Source organism: Chelonoidis abingdonii, chromosome 10 (assembly GCF_003597395.2).
Source record: "Chelonoidis abingdonii isolate Lonesome George chromosome 10, CheloAbing_2.0, whole genome shotgun sequence".
Classification (NCBI taxonomy): domain Eukaryota; kingdom Metazoa; phylum Chordata; order Testudines; family Testudinidae; genus Chelonoidis; species Chelonoidis abingdonii.
In genome coordinates this window covers 61551915-61574593 of record NC_133778.1, presented here as the reverse complement: position 1 = coordinate 61574593, position 22679 = coordinate 61551915, and the positions used below count along the sequence as shown (strand labels likewise).

At 40.5% G+C, this 22679-nt stretch overlaps 1 protein-coding gene across 1 annotated transcript in view; it reads left to right on the top strand.

Annotated features, from left to right (window-relative positions):
* THSD7B (thrombospondin type 1 domain containing 7B) overlaps positions 1-22679 on the top strand; it is a 513591-nt gene that overhangs the window by 213579 nt on the left and 277333 nt on the right. Inside the window, exons 5-7 of the mRNA XM_032797132.1 lie at positions 6646-6815; positions 16889-17044; positions 19059-19256. Of these exons, the coding sequence (XP_032653023.1) occupies positions 6646-6815; positions 16889-17044; positions 19059-19256 (524 nt within the window). The remainder of the gene's footprint in view (positions 1-6645; positions 6816-16888; positions 17045-19058; positions 19257-22679) is intronic.

The window sequence follows — 22679 nt, the reverse complement described above, 5'->3', positions numbered from 1 at the left end:
GCAGCCACTTCTCTACGCCACACATTTTATGACTCATCTTCATCATCTGGACCCACTAGGAGAGAGACTTGAAAAATTCCACATGATTCAACAGTTCCAACGCACCATATCTCAGCTGGACAAATCATACCTGGGTCCTTCCTAAACCCGGTGCAAGAGTGGATTGGTTCATTACATACCTATACCGAAGAACTATTGACAGCTATGCTACTTCATTGCTCCAGCTTTCCATGCTGGGCAATCACAGATCTATTGTTCAGCAAGCACTGAGGTACACGCATTGCTCTAACCCTCACAGACCAGACCCCTACAAAAATCTCCACCAAGCATTCTGCAAGAACTACAATACCGCACAAGAAATAAGGAACAGATCAAGCAGAGCCAGATGTGTACCAGAGCTCCTACTGCAGACACACACCCAAGAAAAGAAACCAAGGACTTACGGCCATACATACAGTCCCCATAAACCACACTCAATGCATCGTCAGGGATTTCAGCCACTCTGACATGTCCAACACTTTCACGCTTGGTGGCAACCAGTCCTCGCCCACAGACAACCCGCCAACCTGAGCTATTTCACAGTACTGCACATCGACCATAGTAACTCTAATTCAGGAACCAGTCCATGTAAAAGCTTATGCCACTCTGCCAATATCTTCCAACCGGCATCCATGCACAGGAATAACCAGTCCACGTCACCATCACGTTATCCATACGCACGTCCCACACAATGTAATATATATGCCATCAATATAACGCAAATATACCCTCTGGCTAGTTCTCGACCAAACTGGACAGTCTCTACGAACAGATTAAAATGACACCAAAAAATTCTTTTCAAAGGAATAAATTCAAAGGGAATCGGAGGAGCCACAAAAAAAACTATTACAAAAAAAACACTGTAGGAGAACATACTTCAACTATTGGCAACAATAGCAATCTTTAAGTGCCCTCCTCAGACAAAACTTAGGGACAGACTTCAAAGAAAAACTGCTGAGCATTCCTTGCATCTGCAATTTGACACCAATCAAGTCAGGATTAACAAAGACTGGATGACTTGCCACACTACAACAGAATATTATCATCCTTGGATCCACTCAGCTCCATGCTTCTCCCTCCCCTTGAACCTAACTCTTAATCTCATGCATTCTTCTTGAATAATATAATATAAATTATACCTGCCCCTGGAAATTTCCACTACATGCATCCGACGAAGTGGATATTCATCCACGAAAGCTCATGCTCCAAAACGTCTGTTAGTCTATAAGGTGCTACAGGACTCTTTGCTGCTTTTACAGATCCAGACTAACACAGCTACCCCTCTGATACTTGACAAAAGCAGTAGTGTAATCTCTGACTAGTTCTTTGAATTGGGAGTGGTGAGAGTGCTCTAAAGGGTAATGTCCTGGATGACATTATTCAGATACAGGCCTCATTATTCTTGGGCATACAGAAACTTGATGTGGAGGGTTCACTAGCTTCTCACATATGAGGATTTAGACATGGTAAAACATGCCTTTTTCAGTTCCAGATTGGACCATCATAACTCCTACCTGGGCTTCAGTGCAAAAGCTTGAAAGTGAAAAAGGTACAACACAAAGCAACACACTTCATTAGTAACAAAGACCAGCATTGACACATGGTTGTACTTCCGGAACTCCACTCGCTCTTCATTGGCTCATGAGCAGAGTTCCTGGTCATAATCTACAAGACTTTTAATGGACTGAGACCGACCTCAGAGATCACCTTACCCAGCAAGATTCCAAAGCCAGAAGGGATCATTGTGATAATCTAGTCTGACCTTCTGTTTAACTCAGGCCACAAAACTTCCCTGAAAGAATTCCTAGTGGTCAGTCAAGAGAATCCACACAATTTTTGGTAATTTGTTCCAATGGTTAATTGCTCTCACCTTTAAAAACGTTTGCCTTATTTCCAGTAGGAACTTGTCTAGCTTCAACTTCCAGCCATTGGATTGTGCTATACCTTTCTCTGATGGATTGAAGAGCACATTATTAAACATTTGTTCCCAATGTAGATACTCACAGGCTGTAATCAAGATACCCCATAACCTGCTCTTTGTTAGATTCAAAAAGCTCTATTTAGCTTATTACTATATAAGGAAGTTTTTCTAATCCTTTAATCATTCATGTGGCTCTTGTCTGAATCCTCTGAACCCTCTCCAATTTATCAAAATCCTTCTAGAACTGAGAGCACCAGAATTGGAGACAAGATTCCAGCAGGGGTCACACCAGTGACAAATATAGAAGTCAAATAACCTCTCCACTCCAACTTGATGACATGCTCAACAGGAGCAACGAAGACCGATAGACCCAAGTTCTCACCATTAAGAGTTGGGAACGTAACATTCTCAGCAGCAGCACCCTGCTTGTGATACTCCTTGTCAGAAGAGATCTGACTCAATGCAAACTACTGAAATGTCAAAATACATATTTTTGATTAAATCCTTCTCTTGGGTTGAACTCTTTCAAAACAGGAAATCCTTCACACACACACACATGAAACCTGCTGCAATGGAGGATCACACAGAGGAGAACTTGTGTAAGTTTAAAAACCAAAGACATCAATTTGTCTAGTACTTAGAAGGTACTATGTACAGATAAATAGTCAGACATCCTTGCTCTCTGAATAAAAAGATTGACCTAATTCAAGATGCTAAGTGTTAATAGAGCTGCACAAAATAGTCAATGTCATATTTAAAGTATTTGTATTTCATTTCTATGGAAGTGTGTTGAGATCCACATAAGAACGGCCATATTGGGTCAGACCAACGGTCCATCTAGCCCAGTATACTGCCTTCCAACAGTGGCCAATGTTAGGTATTTCAGAGGGAATGAACAGAACAGGAAATCATTGAGTGATCCACTTCTGTCATCCGCTCCCACCTTCTGACAATTAGAGGCTACGGACATGCAGAGTTTGGGGTTACATCCCCACCCATCTTGTCTAATATTTATTGATGGAACCATCCTCTAGGAACTTACTAATTCTTTTTTGAACCCAATTATTATTTTGGCCTTCATAACACCCCCTGGCAATGAGTTCCACAGGTTGACTGTGCAAATGACTGTGTGTGTGAAGAAGTATTTCCTTTTGTTTGTTCTAAACCTGCTGCCTATTACTTTCATTGGGTGACCCCTGTTTTTTGTGTTATGTGATCATTTTGGCACAGCAGCTCTATCTGCAGCACACCTGGGCAGAGTAGGTGTATCTATGCAAACATGTTCTTCTGAATTTCCTCCCCGCCCCTCCGCCCCAGTTCACCACTAGATGTTAGGGGAGAGCTCATTCAGACCCTCCTTACACTAAGTGCAGGGAAATGCTGCTGTATGATAGGTTTGTGATACAGTAGATGATAACTCTAGTGTATCCAATATCTCTCTGGTTGATTTTTTTTTTTAAACTGACAGCCAGCGTGCATATTTAAATCAACTAATACATGAGTAGGATTTTGCTTTTCATAAACTCTTATTGCATCATAGGGCCTGTCTGAGAAAAGCAATACCATTGAACTGATATGCTTTTACCCTCTACTTTAAAGTTTTTCTGTTGATAAATAGGCAATGACTATAGCACATGGTTGCTCAGAGCAGAATATCCACTTATTCTGTATACTGCAATTCTAAGGGGATTTTCCAGCCTTGTAGACAGATGAGGTTTAGTTATGTTTGAGCTGAGCTACATTTAGTTATGTCATATAATTTTGAATGCTAATGGCCTGATTTTTCAGAAGGTCCAGAGCCTAAAATGATGCTGATTTAAATTAGTGCATAAGTGCCTAAAACAAGTATTTAGATGATGAAATAAATGTATACATACTTATTTTTAGGCATCCAGTTTTGAAAATTGGGCCCTGTATACTCTAAAAGATGTGATATTTTAATCTGCTGTGGGGAGAAATGTGGTAGATTACCTTTTTCAATTAAGTGTGATTCTCTGTCTTCATGTGAAAACTGGAGACCTGCATTAATACTGAATATTAGAAAAGCTGTGATAACCTACAAAAGGAACTTCTCTACAAAAGAATTCTCTATTATAATTTATGTATTGTGGGAGTACAATTATTTCCTGCATGTCATGTACAGACTATATTCCTCTTTGCTGGTAATAAACCCTGTGAATGAATCCAAATGTGCACAAGATATACTGCATATTAGTTGAGAGAGCAAGACAGCTAATCTGAAAATTACTTGTAAATTATAAATAATTGGCAATATTCACATCTTCCATGAAGATATTACAAAATTCATAAGTGCTTTGAGGCTAGAAATGACTGATATTCACAAGATAGAATGTTTAGAAAATGTTGAAGTGTGCTCAAGTTTTTTTTTTTTTGCAAATAATTTGCAGTTTTAAGTTTCCTTGTAATATCTATGCCCTACCTACAAATATTTTCTAAAGACAACACACAGAATTTCAAGATGGAAATCTTTCTTCGCAAAAGACATCCAAAGATGCATACAGTTATGATTTATGTGACAAGGCAAACACATCATGCAAATTTAACAACCAGTGAAACTGAGGTAACAGGAGAGTGTATTTTGTTTTGGGGGCAAAGGAAGGAACCTTAGCGTTCATAACATGAGAAGCTAGCATGAACCCTCTAAGCTTAATTACTAGCTTAGATCTGATATTGCTGCCACCAGCCAAAAATTTCCAGTGTTTGGCTCACTCTGGTCTCCCCAAAACCTTCCCTGGGGGGACCCCAAGACTCAGATGCCCTGAGTCTTACCACAAAGGGAAATAACCCTCATCCCTGTCTCTCTTTATTTCTCCCAGGCTTCCTCCTTGGCTGGCCTAGGAAGATACCGTTTCAAGTCTTGAAATGCAAACATAGAGAGATCAAGTGTCTCTCCCTTCACCCAGAGCTATGCGATCAAACATAGTCAGTCTAACACAAAGAGATTCCCCCTCCCTTCGTTCCTTAGCCTTAACAGAGAAAAACTCACAGTTTTAAAAGAAAGCTTTATATAAAAGAAAGAAAAGACATAAAAATGCTCTCTGTTCAAAGATAACAATTACAGGGTCAATTGCTTAAAAGAAAATATGAAATAAACAGCCTTATTCAAAAGAAATACAATTTAAACATCCAGCAACTACACACATGTAAATACAAAAAAACAACCAATAAAAGCCTATTGTTTTTTCTACCTTGTACTCACAACTGGAAACTGAAGATTAGAAGCTTGAAGATAAAAGATCCCTCTCATAGCCGAGAGACAGACAAAAGACACACCAAAGGACACACACCCAACATTCCCTCCCTGAGCTTTTAAAAATCCGGTTTCCTGATTGGTCCTCTGGTCAGATGTTTGGTTCCCTTTGTTAACCCTTTACAGGTAAAAGAAACATTAACCCTTAGCTATCTGTTTATGACACCTACCTACAAATATTTTCTAAAGACAACACAGAATTTCAAGGTGGAAATCTTTCTTCACAAAAGACATCCAAAGGTGCATACAGTTATGATTTATGTGACAAGGCAAACACATCATGCAAATTTAACAACCCGTGAAACTGAGGTAACAGGAGAGTGTATTTTGTTTTGGGGGCAAAGGAAGGAATGCAACTTACTTTGCACATATTTTAAGAAATTAAGACCATATGGAGACTGAGGGAATATGGAGAAAGGAAGGCAATAGAAAAGATTGCAGAAGACTCTAAGGAGGAATGTAGATAACACAATATGTGCGTCAACAGAAACATAATACTTGGTATTTATATAGTGCTTTTTTGTCTGTAGATGTTAGTTTTTCACATAGGAGAGGAAGTATCTTCTCCATTTTGCAGATGGTCAGTTGTTTCTCAGTCTGGTGTCCTGTTCATTGGATCTGAGATAGTCAGTGCCTCTGAAAGATCCCCACACTTGTAGATGAGATGGGAAAAATGTGATTTTTGTTTGTTCGTTTCCATAGTTTTAATCAATTCTTTTTTTGGCAGACCAGCTATTTTTAACCTCCATTTGCACTGTGAATTCTAATACACAAACCCTCAGATGTATCCAATTCAAATGTGGGTGTTTTTCTATGTGGCACTTACATATTTGTGTGTAAGAATTTAAACCTTGCCTGAGTGTTTAATTTCTTTATTATACACGAATTAACTATGCTGAGAAAATATTTTTTATCTAAATCTGATGTGTGTCACAACTTCAAGAAAGAGAAATTAACTCAAGTATTGCAGTCCTCTTCTGGGAGCAACTGGTGGTACCCAATAAACCCTGTAACTTCATGAAGCTATCACTCAGAGACCAAATCCCAAGATGTTTTTGAACACTTGGTACTCTGACTGTGCAAGTGTTCAGTACCTCTCACAAGTAGGTCCTTAGTTACTGACAGAGAGTTATGGCCTTGTGACCTGAGGGCAGGATTAACAGCCAGCTTTCAGACTTACTCCCTGTATGGAGCAAATCACTTAATCTCTGATATAGAAATGTGAAAAATTCCGCATAAGTACTGGATTAATGTATTGCCTGGAACTGGTAGGTATGTCTTGAAGTAGGAAGATGTACAACAAATATTAAAGTGTTTGCATACTAAAGAATAACAGATTTCTAATATAAAGAACCACCCAATGCCTCAGTCTTCTAAAAAACCTTGTTTTACACACACTATTTTTCTTTCAAAGATTTTCATGGAAGACTTCTGAATGGAAAGCATGCCAAGTTACTCTCCTCCTTGATGGACAGGACCCTCGCCGACATAAGCACACAGCCCTTTGTGGAGGTGGAATACAAGTCCGGGAAGTGTACTGTGTCCAAAGTGTGATAGAATCTGGGACACACAAATTAAAGGAAGGTATGTTGTTAGAGGTTATCCTAAAATGCCTATTACAGGGGTCTATAAATTGGAAAAGTAAAGAAATATTGTGAGACTCATCAATAGCATGAATCTGCATGCTTTTTTGCTGCTGCTGAGCTGGAAAAATACCTTCGTGGGTAAGGATAAAAATGTCTCAGTGGCCTGGTAATAGACTCCATTGGAGTCATGCTGCCTGGAAGCTGGATGAAGGAGTCAGTGAGCTCGAGAGCCAGCACAGCATGTCTGTGTGGAGATTCCTTGCCTCCTATGGGTCCCCCCATGATCTGAAGGGTTCTGGGTTTGAAACCACAGCCCACCATGTGTGGTCATGGGGACACACTGTCTCCCACTCTCCTGTCTCTCTTGGAATGAGTTCAGTCTTCTTCCTGTCTTACAGGTCGAGGAGGAGGGACAGACCTGCCTCACTCCCTTGTCCCCATTTGTTGAATCCACTTGGCCATTTTTTGGTGTTGGTTCAGTTATTTATCAATACAGTCAAACCTCAGAGCTACAAACACCTTGGGAATGGAGGTTGTTCATAACGCTGAATGAAACATTATGGTTGTTCTTTCAAAAATTTACAACTGAACGTTGTCTTAATACAGCTTTGAAACTTTACTATGCAGAAGAAAAATGTTGCTTTTAATCATTTTAATTTAAATGAAACAAACACAGAAACAGTTTCCTTACCTTGTCAAATCTTTTTTTAAACTTCGCTTTATTTTTTAGTAGTTTGTTTAACACAGGACTGTACTGTATTTGCTTTTTTTAGTCTCTTCTGCCACCTGATTGTGTACTTCCAGTTCCAAACAAGGCATGTGACTGATTGCTTAGTTTGTAACTCCTGTGTTTTTAACTCAGAAGCTCTACAGTATGTCAGGCTGTTTCTGGTATGGCTTAATCCTCTGCTCAAGACCAACGCACAACCTTTCTTATGATTTAATGGAGAAAGCCAACATAATAATGACGCACCTTCTGAGCAGGCAGACAGACAGGTGTTGGAGTCAGAGTGAGTTATTTTGCTTTTGGAAGAGTAATGAGCGGATACAGATGCATTATGAATAATTTATCCTAGTCTTTTTTATCTGCAGTGTGTACTGCTCCTGTAGAATATGGCTTTGAGCAGAGATGGTAAGATAGTAAGAACACAACATTGCAGTTTAGACTTATTTACTTACAAAGCCAAAGCAAATCTTTAGGACATGCAATCTGCCATTAATAACTGCCTGCAAAATAACCTCTCAGACTACAGAAAAACAAGACTCCATTCAGTCCATATACAACTGCTTCTTCTCCTGTTCCAAGAAACTGAAACCTTGGCTTCCCAACACACAGATTTCTTTGTTCTTCATTGTCTTGCAGTGCTGTGACTCATCAAGTGAGGAAACTGTTTTAGTGACTACAATAAAATAAATTTTTAATTCTTTTTCTTACCCTCACAACAGTTCCTTGCATTGACAAAATGACTAATGGGCACGTCCACACGCAGTAAGCGTCAAAACTGTGCTTGAACTTTGATTTGTATTGTGGTAGCACCTAGCAGCCCACTCATGGACCTGAACCCCATTGTGCCAGATGCTATGTAAACACAGAACAAAAAGGTGGTCCCTGCCCCCAAAGAGTTTACAATTGTGATATGCTAAGGCCTTTATCCAAAAGTGCTCAGCATTGTTACTAGAAGCAATGTTTTCTGCATAACTTCCAGATGTGATGAACTGCTCTGTGAGATGGGTTGTGGCTACGTTTGTGGCTTCCACAATGGAAAGAAGCCAGTGTTGGCTGAATCTTTTCAGAGCAATCTGAGAAGATTATCTCGGGCACTGTAACCGACTGTAGTGTTTTTAAGGAAGACTTAATTAAACACTGTGTCAAATGTATTGTGTTTTTTTGTGTGCGTCTATCATAAGACTTTTTTTAAGTGAAAATGTAAAGACAAATCCATTTATTTATATACAACATCTTGTTTCAACTTCTCACAGGAATGCAATGTCATTTCAAGGGTTGGCTGGAAAAAAACAATTCCATTTTGCAAAAAAATTTCAGGTTTTGAAACTTGTTTTCCTTCGAAAGCAGAACAAAATTGAGACTTTTAGAAATTTTAATGGAAAAATTGAGAGCACAAGCTCCAACAATAGCCTCTATAGCCTGGTGCTTAGGGCAGACACAGGGGGTATGGAAGAGCCAGGTTCAGGTGCCTGCTTTGGTCTCCCACATCTCAGGTTTGTGCCCTAATCACTGAGTCTTCTCCAGGAGTGTCTCTCGTGTTGGTTCTCTGTCAGAAATACCATCTTGGACTGGAGAAACTTTCCTGACAAAGCTTTATTCAAAACCAATATGTTTCTGGAAAACCTGTCAGTTTCAATTGAGAAGAGTTTGGTGACAAATTGTTTGACTAGCTCTATTTCTCTCCCCACCTGCCCCTGCCCGTTTAGACAAAGAACACTACTGAACTATCTTGCCAACACACTTCTAGGTCTTATCTCCATAGGCTTTGGCATCTATAGTATATTTTCTTAAACATCTGTCTTCCATACACACATGAAAGAAACTAAATTATTAAATATCATAAGTCATTTATTTTCCCTTATGGTACATAGTATAAGAATTTTGGTGGCAAATTCTGTTTTAAGTCACATCAGTGTAAATCCAGACTAATTACACTGAGTTAAGTCGAGTTTCTCTGGACTTATGCTAACATAGTTTAGAACAGAATTTGACCTTTATCTCCAGTTTTTGAATTTATTCAAACTTTTCTTTGTTCAAAACAGAATGTATCCTACACGTCATATGGGCCTTTACATTCTTCCAGAGCAGCATCAAAACCTTTTGGGAGATCATATCCCTGTTTAGGCAGCTCTTGATCTCTTTAAAAACAGTAAATGTTGCCCAAGGGGGTATCATGCAATAGAATAAATACATATTTGTGTAAATGAGGAAGGATATTAGCAGTCACTTTAGACTCGTTAGCCAGGTGGAACATATAAAGGAGTTGTACTGTATTTGAATTAGCACTAACCCTGTCCTATATTCAATGTGCACTGCTCTTCAAATTCATGCCTATATTAGTACAGCTGCAGGAAGAAAAAAATCAATTTATGACAAAGAAATTTAGATTTTGGAGACTCAGATCTTTGAGTCCTGACCTTCCTGTCTTGTTTGTGAAAGTATTTGGAAAGAATAGGCTAGAATGTATTGGCTATAGGAAAATTTGAGTGGTACCTGGGAGAAAGATAACTGATGGTCAGCAGTGTCATGAAAGGATCTTTGTTTGCTAACTGAGTGTTGCTACTGAAGCTGGATAATCCAGCATCTGGATTAGTGGATCCAATTCAGAGTAACCTTTTTCTCAGGTAAGAAACCGGCCCTTTCTTATCAAAATTACCTGGCTTCAGAAGATGACTGTACCTCCACAGTGTGGAATATATTCAGCACGCCTATGTCAAATCTGCATTGTTGGGATGTTGAGCTATTGATCTAACATTCTGTGAGCAGAATTTATAAGATTAAAGTCACATAATAGAACAATAAATATGTAACAGCTGGCTTCTTCAATGGAAACCCTTTGGAAGCAAGACTGAAAACGATTTTACACAAATCTTTGGGGTGTAAAGCTGGCATGATTTAAATTTGTAATTCAAGATCTTAAGGGTTTAAATTCATGAGAGAAAGCAACCCATTTATCACAGAGGTATAACATTTTCACTTCTCAGTTGTCTGGAAGCTAGCTGAAGTGAAAGGAGCAGATTATATAGAAAACATTTTGAAGGTAAAATACCTAACTTTTTTTTAAAAAATGTGATTTGTTTCTCATGAAGGTATTTGATATGACATGTAATATTTACTCCATTATTACTGGTGCATTTATTTATAGAGCTATTTATTATGTGGTAAGTAGTTAGTCTGCTTCACCCAATCAATTTGCATGAGACTGTAGATTTTAGTTCAGTTTCTTATCTTTGAAGTCTAAAAAAATCAAGTTTGCATATTTATATTTTAGGGCCATTTATGCCACTGGAATATGTAAAAGTCATTCATAGATCAGTGATAAGGGCATTATATTTTTGCTTATTATAAAAACAGAATTACTTAATTTCTTTGTTGACCAAACTGGAACATCCACAAAGAAAAGGACAGTCATAAAAAATGAAGTTTTACTTAGAATAAAAATATCCTAATTTTAAACAGTTAGTGGAGGACTAATGTCACCCTGTTCGAAGGTTTGGTTCAGAGCCTTTCCTGAAGCGTATCCAAAACTTCTGGATTCCCTTCCCTTTCTTCTTCATGACTTCTCTGGCAATGTGACTTTCAAGTACATTGTGGCCTTTTCTCAAAGCTTTCTAGTATCCTATGACCCTTGCTTTTTTCTAACCAATCATCAACAAGCTACCGGCACACCTTCTCTTCCCATGGTCACCTTCATTGATGCCCAGTATCCCTACTCCCTTAAGACTCTTCCAATAGATTCTCAACTGCATCCCTCCTACCTTCTGCTAGTCAGTCATAGTACTTACAGTAATAAACACTATCACCCATTGTAAATGTTTGCCAGATATATTTCTATTGTGGTGGCGCTGAGATACACCAAGCAGGATAGGGACCACGTTGTACTAGGAGATGAACAAACACGGGAAGACATCTTTTCTCTTCCAAAAAGTTTATAATGTCACCTAATTCATGTACCAGGACTTCCCGATTGTTCCTAAATATACTGAATCACCGTTGCTTCTGGCAACCTATTATTAACTTCTTTCCATGCTGAGATTAGCCTTTTATTTATACTATGAAGTAGTTTTCAGTTGATAATGGGTCTTTACTTCTCACCTTAGAAAGGGATTTTTTATGCATTTATCAGACTCAGGATGCAGCAAGTTTCCTTAACAGTCTCATGTGAGGAGCTAGTGTCAGAGCCATTTCTAAGCTCAGAAAAGATGACGCAGTTATCCTTTGTCCACTATTTTGTCATCACTATCAAAACAGTGTCTTTCAGGCTGGAGACATATGACTTGCCTTTACAGAAGTTGTGATTATTTGTTTCAGTTGTATACTCATGTAGGTGTTTTATATTGTAATTCAGTCTTCAATGATTTTCTCAACTAATTTCCTCTAGTACAGAAATAAGAGTCACTGGCCTGTATTTCCTGGCGTCACCAATAACAACTTTTAAAAATGGATACTATCCCTGTCTTGGCCTCTGGTAATTAACTCTGTATGATTCTGCCAAACATTAAAAATATGTTGACTTCTGTTGTGGTGGATATGAAGATGTATTGTCCTGAGAGGTGAATACTGACTAAGGTGAAGGCAAAGCTGAGATACTCCTTAAGGGACAATAAATCTTGACGTTGTCACATTGTTGTGTGTTCGAAATAGGTTTGTCACAGATACCTAGAAACTTCTCTGTTCTGGCCATGAATTTCTGAAATGTTTAGGTTCATTTTAAACTAACAATCTTAAGAGAGATGAATTTAAAAGTCCAGGAGAAAGTATTATTTATCTTCTGGGAGGACTGAAAAATAGTTTTGCGAAAGCTTTCTGTAGTTAGGATGTGCATTCACTCTCTGGTTAAAGAACATTGTTCTTTATCTCAGTATTGCCTTGTGTGAATGTAAATAGTCGAAACCCACTGCATCAGCGTGACTATATTTATTAGCCCAAAATTAATTTATATAAGTCACTGCTACAGAACTGGGCAGTGTTTCAACGAGTTACAAGATTTGCATTCAACTGAGTTTTCAGGCTTATTCTACAGACCCAGAAGAACATGGGATTTTTAAAAATAGGAACCAACAATCTATAGTAAATGGGCTGCTATTTGATTCAGGGGCATTGACCCAGAAATTCTGAAAGGAAACAAGTGTTATCAAGCTGAAAAGATGACATTTTTTCCCAAACAAAGTAAATGCTTTATTTACAGTACAAGTGCAATTATCAAACAAGTTAGAAGGTGCAATAAACCCTGACCCTTCCAATACATAGGCAGAGGTCTAGCAGCTCTGTCCATTTATCATAGCAATACACTGAATTCTCTCCCAATGACCCTTTGCAATAGAGCATCCTTGATCTAGGACAGGGGTTGGCAACCTTTCAAAAGTGGTGTGCCGAGTCTTCATTTATTCACTCTAATTTAAGGTTTCGTGTGCCAGTCATACATTTTAATGTTTTTTAGAAGGTCTCTCTCTACCAGTCTATATATTGTATAACTAAACTAGTGTTGTATTGTAAAATAAACAAGGTTTTCAAAATATTTAAGAAGCTTCGTTTAAAATTAAATTAGAATGTTGATCTTAAACCGCCAGCCCCTCAGCCCGCTGTTGGTCTGGGGTTCTGTTCACCTAGGCCAGCAGTGGGCTGAGTGGGACCTGCGGCCAGGACCCCAGCTGGGAAGGGTCTGGCAACCAGAACCCCAGACCGGCAGCGGGCTGTGCAGGGGCAGCAGTCGGGACCCCAGACCGACAGCGGCTCAGCCCACTGCCGCTCAGGGGTTCCATCCACCGGCTTCTGCCAGCCAGCATCCCAGCTGCCGGACCCGCTCAGCCCGTTGCCGGTCTAGGGTCCCGGCCCTGCCCACATACTGTGGGTACCTATCTTCTCCCTGGTTCTGGCCCATTCTCTTCCACTCTCTGCACTGAGCTGAGGGTGGAAGTGGACCGAGTACAGGGCTCGGGGTGAAGGGTCTGGCCAGGAGCTAGAATGAGGGACAGGGCTCAGGGTTGGGGCAGGAGGTTTGGGGGTGGGGGCACTTACCTGGTCAGCTCCCATTTGGTGTGAGGGATGCAGGTGGGAATGTGAGTGGGGTGCAGGAGCTCTTGTTTGGTGCTCAGGGTGGGGGATGTGCGGTGTGCATGGGATGTGGGGGGTGCAAGAGTCAGGGCAGAGGGCTGGGGGCATGTGAGGGGGTGCAGGGGTCAGGGTATGTATGGGGGTGCCAGAGTCAGGACTGGGGTCATGGGGGGAGTGTGAAGGAGTCAGAGTGCTAGGTGGTACAGGGCTCAGGGCTGTGTGTGTGTGGGGGGGAGGGGTCGGGGCAGAGGGCTGGGTGATTGCCGCCCCAGACCCTCCAACCCCCCCGTTCCTTGTCCCAACTACCCTCTCCTGGGACCCCACCCCCTATCTAAGCCTCCCTGCCCCTTGTCCCCTGACTGCCCCCCTAGGACCCCCTATCTGTTCCCTTACTGCCCCAACCCTTATCCACACCCCCGTACCCAGACAGAAACCCCTGGACTCCCATACCTATCTAACCGCTCCCCACCTGACAGGACCCCCAGAACTCTGGACCCATAAAAGCCCCCCTGCTCCCTGCCTGCCCCAACCCCTCTCCACATCCCTACCTCCTGACAGCTCCTCCCTTAGCACTCTCAATTCATCCAACCCCCCCAGGTCCTTGTCCCCTGACCACCCCCTCCAGAGACCCCCCAACTGCCCCACAGGACCCTCCTTGCTCCCTGTCCCCTGACTGCCCTGACCCTTATCCACCCCCCTAACAGACCCCGGGACTTCCATGCCCCATCCACCCCCTCCAGAGGCCACCGCCGGGGGTCCCACCCCCACCATCCAACCCACCCTGTCCCCTGCCTGCCCCGAACTCCTTACCATGAGGCTCCCCGCTCATCCGGAGTTTTGTTGCCGCCGCACGCCAGCCCCGCCCCGCCCGTCAGAGCGCTGCGTGCGTGGCAGCACGGCCCGGATGAGCGAGGAGCGGGTTTCCCTCCTCATGGAGCCAAACGCTACCCCGGCCCCCAGAGCTCTGCGCACGCGGCGGCAGGGCTCCAGGGGAAGGGGCCGGCGGCTGGCAGCGCTTGGCCGGCGCTCTGGCCAGGAAACCCGGACCCTGCAGCTTGCCGCGCTGGCAGGATTTTCAATGGCACACTGGAGTCCCGGCAGGCTCCAGCGTGCCATTAAAAATCGGCTCGCGTGCCATCGGTTGCCGACCCCTGATCTAGGATGAACTATTTTTGCCTTGTAGGAGGTTGCATGTTTGATTGAGTTCTGTCATTTGGCAATGAAAAGAATCACAGAAAGTGACACTTTATTGTAACACTGAACAAAGAACTTTATTTGAATAAGGAAAACAGCATTATCCATAAAGATATTCAGCCTATTTTTCTCTGCTTTCCTGCAGAACCTTTACCCATCTCCTTCCTACCGGTTATCCTGCTACAGTTTTAAAAAAATACTACGAATATAGTCAGACAAATAAAAAAAAAAAGCAAATAAAGCTCTGCTGGAACTCAGAACAGGGTCAATGAATGAACTGTATGCTTGAACTAGTGGGAGCCACCTTTGAGTTTGGGGTTGTCTGCCAATCAGATGGCTAGACAAATAATGGATCTCTTTTACAGATGGTCAGTTATCTATTAGAGTTCACCTGGCCCTTGTGTGGCAGAAGCAGCAGTGCTTTTACAGCTACCATATCTAGTCGAAATAACTTAGCTCATTTAATACTGTAACCTGTGTTTATTAATGCAGCCTATTCCTTTTTGTTCTTATTTCTGAAATACAGTATTTCATTAAAAGTTTTCATCTCTGCAATATGCAGTAACTACTGGCAGAAATTTGGAGGACTTTTTGACATTTGGCCATATCCATGAGCATATTTCTAATTCCTCAAGTTATTTTTAGAAATGATATATTCATACTCTAAATGTATGGATGATTGCTACCATTTTTATTTCAAAATAATGTAAAGAGATGCACAACATGGCTGAAATGAAACAGTTATAGTAGAATGGGATGTGACTTAATTCTTAAAGTTGACTCTGTGCCCTAAAACTGATTTGCTTTCATTTCTCCCAGTGAGTTACAAAAATGATAAATTATTTTGCTAAACCTAATGCTGAGGGGATATTAAGTAATGCAGAAAGCCTCTTCATAAAAAAAAAAGTCTTATGGTTAAAATTCTAGTATTTATCTTACCCTTTCTGTCATTTGACTTTTGCAATCTGTAGAAAAGGTCTATTTACTTTAGCAGTAAGGTGAATTGGATTCCTGCTGGCTTGGTGTAGTCCCTAAATGAATATGTCAAAGGCAATATAGTTTTTCAGAAATCATTCAGAAAGCAGTCTTTTTAACATTAATAGTATCTTTCATTAGTTTTGAATTAAATTTCATCTATTGCCATTTAATAGTACAGTTATATCGTAGAGTGCCTGAGGAGCAAGAGGTATGAATTCTGTGTCCATGACTTAGAATCTAAGTTGCTGCTCAGTGTTCCTGTATCTGAACTTGAAGTACTGGCATGAAAGAACTTTGTGCATTAATGTTTGCTGAGACAAGCACCAAAGCCTTCTGTGAAAGCAATTTAAGATCGTGGATTCCTTTAAGCATAAAATGGTAGAACATCAGGAAGAAACAAAGAAATGTTTGCTAATGCATATAGTTTTTGAAAACACTTTTTTTTCCAATCAATCCCATGGTCCCTTCATTGAATGTATTGTATGTAAATAGATCTGGGCCATATCGTCTTCCAAGATGGAGAGTCTTCTGGAATTGTGCAATCTATCCATCACGCACAGCCATGGAGATCTACATAATTGATGGTGTGAATGAAGGCAAGATTTGGAACAACAGTTGGAAATTACTTAAACCAATGTTGTGCATGAGCCAGAGGAGAATTTAATTAATCACCTCATCACCATTGGTTTCTGCAGTATTAATAGCAGTAAAATGTAAACACTTTTTTTTTCCTCTATAGCAAGCAGACCTGACCTGAATATTCACAGGTCATGGATCTGCTGAGTAAGATGTTTCATTTTTACATAATTACCTTTCAGAGTGAAAATACAGCTGGTACTCTGATTCAACGGTCCAGTCCTAGACTGGAAAGCCCTTAAACATGTGCTTAACATAATCCTGCATTTAACTGCTTTGCTGAATGGGGATGGACTTAAGCCATGCTTAAATATTTTACCTTAGAACATAAAACACTTTGGGTCAGTTAGATTCTTTTTTGCTGCTTAATTAGAGCCTAGCAGATTGGGTTTGCTCCAGGGAACAAATTCCAATAGTAAATTCAGAAGCTCTGTGAAGTTTATATGAATGAAACTACAGTCCATAACTTCTTTTCTGTTTAGTCACTAGGCCAGTTGACAAGAAACTGTGTGTTGACCCTGCTCCCTCTGCCTCCCAGCTGTGCAACGTTCCATGTTCTTCTGACTGTCTGGTTTCCTCCTGGTCTGCATGGGGACCCTGTGTTCATGAGAATTGCCAGGATCACCAGGGAAGAAAAGGTTATTTAACTGTTTTTTTCATATGCTACCGCCTGTAATTAGATCTGAATTAAACTCAACACCAGCAGGTAAGGATAGGAATTTAAAACAAATGGATCCAAACGTGGTTTCCTATTGAATTCATTTGATATAAGTTGGAACCAACAGGTGGATCCCAGGGTAGAAGGTGGCCTTTGATGTTTACATGTGTCTGACAAAGTGGATATTCACCCACGAAAGCTTATGCTCCAATACATCTGTTAGCCTATAAGGTGCCACAGGACTCTTTGTTGCTTTTTACAGATCCAGACTAACACGGCTACTCCTCTGATATTTGATGTTGTAGGCTGTTATTCTTGAAAAATATGGGTGAGATCCTTATCCCTACTCGAGCCCCTCTATTTTTGGTAAAAGGGCTAGAGAGACATAGAGGGGCTCTAAAAGTCTTCTGAGAACTGTCTTAAAAGTCCTGGTGTAGGGGGCATGCTGAGTGTGGAGCTGGAAGGCGAGAGGAGAATGTCAGGCTCAGAGTTGCTGCATGTAGCAGTGTGGAGATTCTGGGGGCTCATAACTGCAGCAGTTTTCCCAGGCTGCCCTTAGGCAGACATGAGGGCCTGTCTAAATTATGCTGGGAGCAGTCCCCACCTCCAGGGCTGGGAGGTTTGTAGCCTCCAACCACGCTCTGTGCCATGTCCTTTATCTGGGATGTTGGTGTAGTAGAGACTCAGAGGGAAGTGTGCTGTTTTCTGAATCACCAGCCCTACTTTCTGCAGCACCAAATGTTTTCTCTAGAAGATTTCCATCCAGGTATGGACTTGCTTCCTCCAACTCTGCTGAGTCAATGAGTCCTAATGAGAACATTGCTTGATGCAGAATGGCTGCACACCATGGTAAATTCACTAATTCAAACCATGGATATAGCTAGTTTATACTCTATCATATCCAAAACAAACCCATGCTGAAAGACACTTACTTGCATACTAGCTCCACTATTGAATACAGCATCATGACTTTTGTTTTCATTCAAATGACATTAAATTATGTACTCAGTTCTTTAATTATTTTGTAACCTTTCTGTTCCAATATTAAATTTGAATCTCCCACTTTAAAAGGATGTTATTTTGAGGGGGTCCAATATGAATTTTATATCTTCATAAAGCAGAGTAATTATTTCTCAGTAAACTGGTCTTTTGTATCTCAGAACAAGATTTTTCAAAGTCAGAGACCCAGAAGGAGGTTAACTATGGTTTAGATTTTGAATTACTTTTTTGGTCACCTTTATCTTTTTAAAATTGTATTCTCATCATGACACATATAGTTCTTACTTTATGTCCATGTATTTGGGCATATGTTTTACATCCAAGTTCAATGAAAAAGCATGTATTGGATCAAATGGCAGTGGAATTGGGGGATGGGTTGTGGTAGAAATCAAGACTCCTGGAATTCTGCAACCAACATTATGTTTGCAGTGACAAAACTGTAAATATAGAGAGAGACATTTTGTCTTTTTTTTGTAAGGCCAGTGAGGTTGCAAATACTTAGAAGACCTTATGAATAAGGCTAAGATTTAGCCATGGGTATTTTTAGTAAAAGTCATGGACAGATCATGGGCAATAAACAAAAATCCATGGCCCTGTGACCTGTCCATGGCTTGTACTATATACCCCTGTCTAAATCTTGAGTGTTCTGGGGGGCTCTGGGAGTACAGCTGCTGGACTGGAGGCGGGGTCCGGGGTGCCCGCTGGTGCTCGGAGGGGGGTGGAGACACAGGGGATGGCCTGGGACTGGCACCGCCACCACGGCTGGCTGGGGATGGCCATGCTGGCCCAGAACTGCCACTGCTGGTGGGGTGGGAGGCAGTGTGGCTGGAATCTGTGACAGACTCGCAACCTTACTTATGAACATTGCTGTACTGTTTTTTATTAAAAATTATATTTTGAAATGCCATAAAACTCCACATGCCCTATATATCAACCTTCGCAGACAAAATATCTTAATACTGATGACGATAAATGTCTCTGTTCTGTCTTTCTAGGATTTAGAATGAGACAAAGGCATGTTGTTATGGAACCCATTGGTATGTCTCAGGGTTGTCCACACTTAGTAGAATCTATTCCTTGCGAAGACCCGATGTGTTACCAGTGGGTCATTTCCGAAGGAGTCTGTGTACCTGATCATGGAAAATGTGGGCATGGAAATCGCATACTGACAGCCATATGCAAGAATAATAAAGGTAGGTGCAGCTAATTTTAAGTTGGTCACCTTTAAATGTGCATATTGTTTTGTGCGTTCCTTTAAAATCTATTTTTGGTAAAGGGCAATTGCAAAGACTTATTATTATAGCAGTGTATTTAATTTAATGTGAAACACCAGCTTTTGGAATGGGATCTGAGTTTCCCCAAAGTCTAGAGCTGTTATTATCTGGGATTCTAGTTTGAGTCCATCTCTGATTAAAATAAAATGAGACGCTGCCACAAGTCATTTATTGCAGTTATGACTTATATTTCACCCCTCCCTAAACGAATATATTAGCAGTGTAATATTAATAGCCTGATTCTGCCCATTTTCTTCCTGCATTCATGTGATAGTACTTATGCCAGTACTCTCATCGAGGTCAATAGGACTATTTGAATACGATTACTCAGCCTGAGTAAGGGTGTCAGAATCAGGCTCTTTGCATTTCCACTAACATAGCACTAAATTATTTCACAAAAAAATCTGGAATACTTTTCTCATCATAACAGCTGTTTAAGAGAGCATACTGAGGAAAGCTTAGTTGTGCTGCCAAGGTTAATTATGCTACATGAGTCTGATGTTATGTAAGTGAAAAGATTTGTGCTGAGTAATACTGTATTTACTTGCCAGCGGTTGGAGACTGACCTTGTGTTCGGTTTACAACTTGTTAATAATGCATAAAGCACATATTTTATAGGAAGTTTACAAACAAGCAGTGAGGGCTTATTTCTCATACACAATATGAAATGCAGCCAACAGTTTCATCAGTCTCGATAAGGTCAATGTTGTCAGATCTCTAGATTCTATTGCGTAAGGCATGATTTTGCAGCCCTTAATCACAGTGAGTTGTACTGTTGGGTAAAAACTGAAAAAGTTTGGAACTTGCCAGTTTAATGCTATATCTGAGATGAAAATGATTCTTCCATTGCATGGTGTTTGAAGCCATTACAGGAAACAGCTCCAAGTCTATAACAAGCTGAGTTAATTGGCACGTGTGTAAGAATACATTGAGAGATATGGTGCATTAGAAGCTGATCAACAATTAAATAACAGCAGCTAATCTGCTGAAGAGCAAAGATCCTTTGAAATATGTATGAATGTGTATGTGGCTTTTTTGTGTTCTTAGACTTAGTGGACCAAATCCTCAGCTGCTGTAAATAGCTCCAGTGGAGTTAGGGGTAGCTGAGTGTCTTCTAAGTGGTCTCTGGGGTGATGTGATAATAATTTAGGCTGAATTCTGCAGTGATGTGTACGCAGGTGAATCTGGTGTGGAAGCCCATGGAGGCTACCCGCTGGTGCAATGGTTCACCTACATACATCTTTTGGCAGGATTGGGAGCTTACACTTGTGCCAACTTCAAACTCAGAAAAAATGTGCAAGGTCGCAAAGTCACAAACCTGGAATGATCTCTGATCATGGTAGCATGTTGCTCTGTAGTAATTATACATGCAGAGACATCCCAATTTTGGGGCCTCTCTCTGCTGGTCTGTCCAACAAGAAATTGGAAGTTTCAATGTAGTTTTTTTTTCACTTTCAGCCATTCAGCTCATGATGAGCAGTGTGTGCGTGGGAGGGTTGGTTCTGTCAGTTTTGCTTTCACATTTAGAGAGTGCTTTCCAGTTAGTCTCCTTGAGAATGGAAAAATACACATAAATTCTGAATGTCTACTGGAAGTGAGAGAGTGATTGAAACCTTTCTTCTAGCATTGCAAGATTAGCACAAAAATCCCTTTTGAATTTCAGCAGGGGATTTTGGACAGTTTCTTTATTGTCACTGTAACTGAACATTTGTTTTGCTTGTCCAACCCTAATTTGGGTGATTTCCCAAGATATACCATAGCTCATATGACAGGTTGGAAACATTCATGGATGCTCTTTTAAAACCTTCCTCAATCTCTATTGCAGTAGGATTTATTTACCACAGAGCCCTAGAAATCGAAGTTGAAAAAAGTGCTGTTTGTTGTCTTCATCCTTCTACGAATCTGCTTAATACTATTAATTGCTTTGGCTATAGTTTCCAGTCCTTACACAGTTCTGTCTTAGGCAAAATTGCCATTGAAATCAATGGACTATTTACCTAAATAAGAACTGTGAGATTGAGCATCAAAATTGTGCGGAGTCTTTAGTGGAACTAGCAACTAAACTAAGCTCTTAAGAGGAAGGTGTGACAAATCACAAGGCACACCGGGTATGACTGCAATAGCATAAAAGCAGTACTAATACTTAGAACTTACAAAGTTGATACATGTTCAAAGCACTGCATTAACTATTGTCCTGTTGTAAACCTTTAGCGTAGCTGCTTCACATGCTGATAGGTTCATTAGTCTCAGCTGCCTTTTCGGTGTCTGCTGCTGCATCCTGAGTTCCAGTCACTTGTCTAGTTCTCTGATGCCAGTATGCTTTCCAATATTGACATAAGTATTCAGCACTGCATACATCTTCAGGATTGCTGACTTACTAAAGAGACAAAGAATAAATTATTTGTGCCCTGGAATGTTACAAAACCCTATTTCCTTGATGAATGTAATACCTCATTAACAATAAAGTTCAGGTTGTGACAGGTACATTGAATTTAGAATACTCTGGTGGTTCTGTGTATGCTTGCATACCCAGTTTCTTCCTCTTGATATTAATACCAGCCTTTTCTCCATGACCGTCTTTTTAATTTTTACTATATGTCAGTTAATCTTTTTTAACATTTCAGGGATGCTGTTCTGTCAATCCTTGCCCTGTTGGTAACTAATCTTGAAGAAACCACAAAAGTGACCATTAATATTTTCTGGAGTTCCAAATGTGCCCACATACCTAACCCCAAGTGTCATTTGCATCTCTTGATTTTATAATATAGATTAAAAATATTAGAGTAATAATTCACTTTTGATTTCAGCTGCAGTTGTGATCTTAAATCTGCTATTTCAGACAGAGGATGGCCGTGTAATCCTGGTTTGGTGCCCCATAGCTCAGGATGTCCACAGAGGTTCTGTAACTAGCAGTCGGAGCCCATATCTTTATAATTTGCTCTGTAGTTTTTTTTTTCATTGCTCAGTTATGGTTAGAGTTGTGGAGAGTGTAGGAGGACTACACAGTTCATAATCTCTGTTCATAATCATCTAATTATCTCGTGCTCTGCCTGTCAGTTTATTGCATGCATTTGTTGGCTCTCATTTTATTCTTGGATTGTAAACAGACCATCTTTTTTCTGTGTGTGAGAACAATGCCTGGCACAATGAGCGTGTGGAGAGGGGGGAATCCTTGACTGATGCTCTGAAGCAGTATTACAATACAAATAATATAATAAAAAGGATAAAAGGGAATAATTTGCATAATGGAGAGGGATTTATACAAGATGTCTCATCCAAATAAAATGTTTCCGTAAGTGGGTTTTTATTTAATTATTTAGCAGTTACTCCATTAGCAAGACA